The 8,903-nt window shown below is 36.9% G+C and overlaps 1 protein-coding gene and 1 pseudogene across 1 annotated transcript in view; one reads left to right on the top strand and one right to left on the bottom strand.

Moving 5' to 3' along the window:
* Positions 1-2,312, top strand: part of LOC102428430 — a 4,679-nt pseudogene extending 2,367 nt beyond the window's left edge.
* The window catches only part of RCHY1 (ring finger and CHY zinc finger domain containing 1), a 23,330-nt gene that overhangs the window by 12,129 nt on the left and 2,298 nt on the right, over positions 1-8,903 (bottom strand). The window contains 4 exon segments of the mRNA XM_006103498.3: positions 964-981; positions 4,580-4,606; positions 5,840-5,960; positions 6,208-6,327. Of these exon segments, the coding sequence (XP_006103560.1) occupies positions 964-981; positions 4,580-4,606; positions 5,840-5,960; positions 6,208-6,327 (286 nt within the window).

Raw genomic sequence — 8,903 nt, forward strand, 5'->3', positions numbered from 1 at the left:
AGCTGGTCAATGTTGATGCTTTTCTCTCATTGATGTTTCTACCCCTTTCTCCCTCTCCCTTCCTTTCTAAAATCAATAAAAAAACATTTTAAAACAAACAACAAAAAACCTCCTAGTAAACAAAAGTCCTGGACCAGATGCTTCACAAGCAAGTTTACCGAACATTCAAAGAACTAACACCTATCCTCCTCAAATTATACCAAAAAATTCAAAAGGAGGGAAGATGCCCAATCTCTTTTTACTAGACAGCATTATCCTAATTCCAAAACTATATAAAGACATTACAAAGAAAGATTATAGGCCAATATCCCTGATGAACATAGATGCTAAAATCCTTAACAAAATATTAGCAAATTGGAACCAGCGATACATTAAAAAGATCATACACCAGGACCAAGTGGGATTTATTCTGAGGACCCAAGGCTGGTATAATATTCGCAAATCAATAAATGTGTATATCTCATAAACAAAATGAAGGATTAAAAAAAATAACATGCTCATATCAATAGATGTTAAAAAAGGCATTCAATAATATCCAGCACCCGTTTATGATAAAAACTCTCAGAAAAGTGGGAATAGAGGGAGCATATCTCAACATATTAAAGGCCATATATGACAAACTTATAGCAAAAATTATACTCAATGGGCAAAAACTAAAAGCATTTCCCTTAAGATCGGGAACAAGACAAATCCAATATGGCTGAGATTGAGAAATTCGATAAGTTGAAATTGAAGAAGATAGAAATTTGAGAGAAAAATCCACTGCCTTCAAAAGAAACAATTGAACAGGAGAAGCAAGCAGGCGAATCGTAACTAGGTAGGCACTGCCAATACCCACTGTACATTCAACAAGGTTTGGCTTCTTATTTTGCTCCTTTCAGCTGTTTAACTTTGTAAAATGCAAAGAGGTTAGATCAGTTTAGGTGACTGTGCTGCCTCTTTTCACATCAGAGAACTACTGACAACAAAGGTTGCACCTGCCTCTCCCATCTGCTTTCAAGTAGAAAGGAAATAATTCCAAAGATAAAGAAGAAGAGGGAACCTTCTAGTCAAGACCGTGGCATAGGTAAACACAGTATTTGTATCCTCCCACAACCATATCAAAATTACAACTAAATACAGAACCACCATCATTCAGACCACCTGAAATCTAGCTGAATAGAAATCCTACAATTAGGGATTTAAAGAAGCAGCTGCATCAAGACCGGGAGGAGGGGCAGAGATATAGAACAGGCTGGTCCCACAGCCATGTGTGGCAGAAAAAAAATCAGAAGAAATGTATCAGGTACGGAGGTCTCCTCTGAGGAGCAAGGGATCCCAGCCCCGCACCAGGTTTTCCAGCCCAGGGCTCCAGTGCTGGGAAGAGATGTCTCTGTAATTTCAGGCTGTAAAAGCCACCATGAATTGAGGCTGAGTAAGACAAAGGGCTGCTGGAGTCCCAGTCAGCTCCTCTTAAAGGACCTGCACATGAACTTACTCTGACTCACTCTTTCTGAGTTCCAGCACTGGGATAGCAGCTCGAAAGGCACCAGGAACATACAAGGAGGAAATGAACGTTTGGCATCAGGGTGAGACCTAGGGGAGGGGTGGGTGCCACTTTTTCCCAGAGAGAAGTAATGGCAGAGGCCATTGTTCCTTTTCTGAACCCCTTCCTCACAAAGCCAGCAGGCAGGAGCCATATCTGAGTCTCCATCAACCTAACTATCACCATTTGCCTGCTCTGGTAATTCCCTGAGACTCCAACCCACCAAACTTACAGGCTCACCCAAGCTGTTTCCAGTGCCTTTTCAATGGGAAAAGTCAGGCTTCAGAATTTCCTAAAATCCTTCAAACAAGCAGCATCTGGCCTCAGTGTGCCCCATACCTCTCACTAAATGGCCCCGAAGAACTAGCAGCAGCTGCAGATCACTTTGTAGCTCAAGCTAGGTGGTTGACCTTGACCTCAACCTCCTTGGAGGCCCCAGAGCCAGTGCACAGGGTGGATAGCTTCAAACTACATTAAAACACAACCCAAACACCTACACAATGACAGGTTCAAAGGGCAGACTCAGTGGGGCGGGCCTCTGCACAGCTGATCCTCCATGGCTGCCAGTTGCATCACATATTGGCCTGGGGGTAAATCCCTCCTATTGATGTGCCAATAGCAATCGAGGCTCAACTACAATAGGAGAGTATACACAGCCCACATGGGGGTGTGGGGAGGGACACAACTGGAGTGCCCAGCTTGGGTGACTGAGAGCCTGTGCCAATGGACCCTAGAGGACACCTACTACATTAGGCCACTCTACCAAGCTTGGGAGACACAGCAACTCTACCTAATACATAGAAACAAATACAGGAGGCTGCCAAAATAAGGAGACAAGAAAGCATGTCCCAAAAAAAAGAGCAGAACAAAACTCCACATAAAGAACAAAATGAAGATAAGCAATCTATTAGATGCAGAGTTTAAAACACTGGTTATAAGGATGCTCAATGAACTTACAGCATTAAAAAAAAAAAAGGCATGAAAACCATAAAAAAGCAGTTAGAAATGAAGGATATACTAACTGAAATGAAGTTTAATTTACTGGGAATCAACAGTAGAGTAGATGAAGCCAAGAATCAAATCAGTGATATAGAATAGAGGGAATCAAAAAACACCCAGTCAGAACAGCAAAAATAAAAAAGAATCCAAAAAAATTAAGAGAGTGTAAGGAGCTTCCTGTGACAACTTCAAGCATACCAATATTGGCATCATGGGGATGCCAGAAGGAGAAGAGAGACAGGAAGAAATTCAAAACCTATTTGAAAAAATGATAGAAGACTTCCCTACTTGGTGAAAGAAATAGACATACAAGTCCAGGAAGCAAAGATAGTACCACACAAGATGAACCCAAAGAGGTCTACACCAAGACACATCATAATTAAAATGCAAAAGGTTAAAGACAAAAAGAGAATCTTAAAAGCAGCAAGAGAAAAGCAGTTAGTTACTTACAAGGGAGCTCCCATAAGACTATCAGCTGATTTCTCAACAGAAACTCTGCAGGACAGTAGGGATTGGCAAGAAGTATTCAAATTCAAAGTGATGAAAAGTGAGGACCTACAACCAAGATGACCCAGCAAAGCTACCATTTAGAATCAAAGGACATATAAAGAACTTCCCAGACAAGAAAAAGCTAAAGAAGTTCATCACCACCAAACCAGTATTACATGACACGTTAAAGGGTCTTCTTTAGAAGGAAAAAAAATATGAACATAAAAATAGCAATAAATACATATCTATCAATAATTGAATCTAAAAAACAAAGTAAACAAATAAGCAGAACAGAAACAGACTCAAAGGTTTTGATGGTTTCCAGATTGGGGGGGGGGCAGGGGGGCTGGAGGGATGGGTGAAGAAGGTGAAGGAATTAAGAAGTACAAATTAGTTATTACAGAATAGCCATGGGGATGTAACGTACAGCATAGGGAATACAGTCAGAAATATTTTAATAACTATGTATGGTGTCAAATGGGTACTAGATTTATCAAGATGATAACTTATTAAGTTATATACAGTGGGGCCTTGACTTACGAGTTTAATTCATTCCGTGACGGAGCTCGTAACTCAAATTACTCATATGTCAAATCATAAAGTGAACGAGTGAGACACGTGATGCTGGGCTGATGTTGTGGCATTCACTGTGACGTTCGCTGCACCAACTAGCGGTGGGGTATCTGAAGCTGGCTCGTAACCCGAATTTTAGCTCGCAACTCAAAGCAAAAAATCAGCCGAGAGATGGCTCGTATCTCGAAAAACTCGTTAGCCGGGACACTCGTAAGTCAAGGCCCCACTGTAATGACTAATCACTGGAGTATACACCTGAAACTAATATAATATTATATGTCAACTGGAATTAAAAAATTATTTAAAAATTTTTTTCAATATATTTTTATTAATTCAGAGAAGGAATTGGGAGATATAGAAACATCAATGATGCAAATCATTGACCAGCTGCCTCCTGCACATCCCCTACTAGGGATGGAGCCTGCAACTCGGGCATGTGCCCTGACCAGGAACTGAACCATGACCTCCTAATTCATAGGTCAATGCTCAACCACTGAACCACACTGGCCAGACTATTTACATTTTTTTAAAAAAGAAGGTATTATAGAAGAGCAATTGAAATGGTAAATATAAGAGAATACTAACCGTTCAGGAAAACATCTTACAGAGTTTAATTCTATATAACAAAGATGTAATATGCAAATGGTCGTTACGTAACGACCGACCACGTAACAACCCGATCTTGGATCAGCAGGAGGGTGGGGCAGCAAACTACAAGTGGGAGGCAGCAAGCTATGAGCGGGGGGAGGGGGGCGGAGGGAGCTACAGGAGGGCAGGGCAGCGGGCAGATAACTACTGGAAGGCGGCAGCAAGCTACTGGCGCACAAATTCGTACACAGGGCTACTAGTAAAAATAGAATAGAAAAGGCTGATTAATTCAAAAGTGGCAAGAACGCAGAAAAAAAAGACAAATACGTAAATACTACAGCAGTAGAAAATACTAAAACTGTTAATTGAAATTAATATAATTATATTAATAAATGGACTAAATACTTCAGTAAAAAAATCAGTCTTTATCAACTCAATAAAAACATAAAACCCTATTATATTCTGCTTACATGATACACAGCTTAAATGTAAATACTATACAAAATGTTTGCAAATAAAAAATGAGAAAGGATATACAAGCAAAAACTAATCAAAAGAAAGCTGATACAGTAGATCTTAAGATAAAAACATTAATCAAAAGAAAGCTGATATAGTGAATCTTAATGCAGAAAACATTATTAAACATTAAAAAAATATTATATAATGATAAATGAAAATATAACAATTCTATGTAAGTACCTAATAATATTGCTTTAAAGTATATAAAACAAAACACAAAGGAGCATGTATTACATGCTTCCATTTATAAAAAGTACAAAAAGTCAGGAAAGTGTTTACCTTGTGGGAGTGTATTGCCTTAGGGCATAAGAAAGTCTATTAAGGTATTATGAATATTCTATATTTTTATTTGGGTAGTAGTTAAAAGAGTGTGCTCATAAGCAAACTCATAAGGCTGTTCATAATTTCTGTATCTTTTAGTATGTTTGCTATCTATCCTTAAAAACAAACTATAAAATAAAAGGAAGTGATTTAAAGTATTCAACAGTCATTACCTCCTATGGGAACAGAGAAAAAGATTGACATAGAACACTAGGAGCCTCAACATTAGTATCATTCTATTTCTTAAACTGAGTGGCTTTTTTGTTTATTACTATACTTCAAGACATACGTACACTACATATATGCTTTTGTATAATTCTAATACTTCAGGATTTTTCTAAAAATTCCTACATACCAACATGTGAATAGTAGCTTGTCAGTGGGTGGTTTGACTGTAGGTGGTTTTATTTTTCTTTTCTACTTTTCCATATTTTCTGACTTTATAAAAACTTTTGTAATCTTTTAAAAACAAATTTTTAAAAGGGAAAAATCCACCGTTAATTTTCTACCTCAGATACTTACAAAACACTTCATTATACAAGCATATTTTATATCCCAAAGTTAAAATGTTAAATAGCCACACAATAGTTGGTGGGCTAATTAAATGATTATTACAAAAAAAGCATGAAGAAAATGTTTAGAATAATGGAATGCTTTTTTATCTTGATTGTGTCGGTAGTCACATAAATATGAACATTTATGAAAATTTACTGGGCACTTAAAATGAATGTGTTTTATTAGATGCAATTATATTCCAATAAAGTTGATCTTTAAAAACTATTATTGTCCAGATACACTAGAATTAGAAAAGAATATTTTACATACAGTACCTACAAATTCCACAGTTTTCACAATGATACTGCTTCTTGTCTTTGTCAAACAGATGGCATATACTGCAATAATATTCTCCAAACAATGTGCTACACTCTTCACAAGTCTGTTGGGCCTAAAAAAAGGCACACATAAGTAAAAATTGGGATAAATTTACCAAAACATTTTGAATTACTATTTGAATATCCAGAATTATGTTAAAGTATATGCAGTTTTGTTTTTATAAGGTTTTAAACACTTAAAGCAAAGATATTGCTTACTTTGAGAGCTGCCGTACTTGGCAATACTCGATTAAAATTTTAAAACCACCTTAGTAAAAATTTTTTTAAAATAAAGAAAATAAAAATGTGATAAAATCTTACATGTTGAATTTTTTCACAATTTATGCACTGTACTTCCTTTACTTTAAAGCGATCTAGCTGATGATCTTCCTTGTTATCATGACACAACCGGCAAGTATACAACTTGTCACAGCAAGGTGCCTAATGCCCAGGGGAGAAAAAGAGTTATAATAAGCAAGAGAAGACAAGTTTGCAATGCAAAAACAAATTTTCTTCCTCCTCTTCCTGGAACAAGTTCAAAGAATACAACCTACAAATCAGTTGGGTAAGCTGATCCAAAACATAACATTTCACTGTTTCTTGGCATATTTTAACTATTCTTTTCAACATCTATATGTTTGTATCAAGTTGAACACAACCTTGTCCTTAAAGACAAAAGAATCATGAAAGATGCAAATCTCTAGACTAGAAATTAACCCTCCAACACCCTAAAAGGCAAGCCAGCAACAACTTCTTGACATTTCCAGATAAATTCATTTACCTACTTCAATCGCTAAATATTGACAAAGACTGTCCACAAAAATCTGTTCTCTCCTTCCTCCCAGCTATACTACAGTTCCTAGACTTTCTCGCTGTTAGTTGTGGCCAAATGACTAAGTTCTTACCAAGAGAATATGGGCAGAAGACATCAGTGCCACTCCCATGCCTGAATATTCATTAAGAAACCAGGCATGACTCCTCCTTCATGTTCCCTTTTCCCTTTCCGTAAGATGAAACCTATACATGGCAGCAACCAGCTGATGACTATATGCCCTAAAACATGGCAAAATAATACAACTGAAAAAACTTGTCTCTGGAGTGATCATGTAGAACAGAGCCTCATCAACAAACAGGATCACTCACCTTGGAACTGTTAGTAGGAGAAATAAACTCATTATTCTTTAACTCACCTTACTCTTGAGTCTTTTTGTTATAGCAATTTATTTAGCCTTACCCCAACTAGTACATTAAGAAGTTTTCAGACTAGCAAACTAACCCAATACTTTCCAGTACAATGTAACCTTTTAGCTCCCCACTCATTTCTGAAGACTTCCTATGCCATAACTTACCATGATATAGTTTATTCCTTAAAGATTTTAACACTCAACTGGCTGCCTCTCTCTCAACACTATTCTTGTCCTAACTCTTAGTGATCTGCACATCCACAATAATAATCCTTCCAATACCCTGAACTCTCAGTTACTTGCCTTTCTCACTTCAACATATGCTCAGTCATATACTACAGAACAGTGGCTCTCCAACGTTTTGGTCTTAGGACCCCTTTACACTCTTAAAAATTATTGATTATCCCAGAGAGCTTTTGTTTATGTGAATTATATCTATTAATACCATATTATAAATTAAACTGATAGGTCCTGAAAATAGTTATTACTTTTAAAAATAATAGTAACAAGCCCATTACATCTTAACATAACAGTTTAATGAAAAATAAGTTATATTTTCCCAAAAAATTTCTGGGTTCTCAATTCTACTTCTACATTCAATTAGTTTTGGTTGAAGTATCTGAAGAAATTTTGGACTCACACAAATACGTAGCTGGAAATGGAAGTACTTTAATAGCCTTTTCGGAGAATTTGGATATTGTTCTCTGATATTATACAAAAACTCAACAACTCTTGGTTAGTTGCAATATGGACTCTGAAATCATATCAGTAAACTATTCTCCCTGTTACAGTAAAACCCACTGACCTATCTTGAACTCTGAATGTATCTTTTACTCATGCACAGGTCATTTGGAAAGTATCAGTTCACTGAATTATGCAATATCAAAAAATCACATTTGGTAATACCACTACCCATCTCATCAGAAATTTTTTTAGGTATTGGGAAGCATTCAAGCTCACAGTGACTAAGACACGTTTTCCAAAATTTACTTGGTACGTGAAAGCTCAAATTTTATCAGTTAGTTGTTTTCCTGGTAATGACACAGTCACCCTTCTCTCCTTTTTAAGAAAATGTTCACCAAATACCCAAGCTTGAATAACCATACTTCAAGTAAAAATATGCTGTTCAATAACAAATGCAAATAGTTCAGTTCATAATACAATTGCACAAGAGCTTTTCCTCACAAAACCACCTAATTTGTGGTTGATGAAAACATCAAACATGTGAAAAGATATAATCAAGGGATAAGATTTTTTTTTTTTTAAATATATTTTTTATTGATTTTTTACAGAGAGGAAGGAAGAGAGAGAGAGAGAGTTAGAAACATTGATCAGCTGCCTCCTGCACATCTCCTAATGGGGATGTGCCCACAACCCAGGTACATGCCCTTGACCGGAATCGAACCTGGGACCTTTTAGTCTGCAGGCCGACGCTCTATCCACTGAGCCAAACCGGTTTCGGCAAGGGATAAGATTTTATAAAATTAATAATTTTGCTGCTTAAGTTTTATCAATGGCATTCTTAAGTGAACCTGGCTTTTTGTTTTGTTGGGTTTTTTTGTAATATACAGTGGGGCCTTGACTTACAAGTGTCCCAACTAACAAGTTTTTAGAGATACCAGCTGTCTCTCCGCTGATTTTTTGCATTGAGTTGATAGAGTAATTTGAGTTAACGAGCTCCTTAATGAGCTCGGTCTCGGAACGAATTAAACTCATAAGTCAAGGCCCCACTGTATAGGTGTAGCACAGTTCAGTGCCCCTGCCTTGATTTGTGCTAAGGTGCCAGCAGTATTAATTACTAGTTTTGCACACACTTAAAAAGACAATGTCTTA

Source organism: Myotis lucifugus, unplaced genomic scaffold (genome assembly GCF_000147115.1).
Source record: "Myotis lucifugus unplaced genomic scaffold, Myoluc2.0 scaffold_487, whole genome shotgun sequence".
Taxonomy (NCBI): domain Eukaryota; kingdom Metazoa; phylum Chordata; class Mammalia; order Chiroptera; family Vespertilionidae; genus Myotis; species Myotis lucifugus.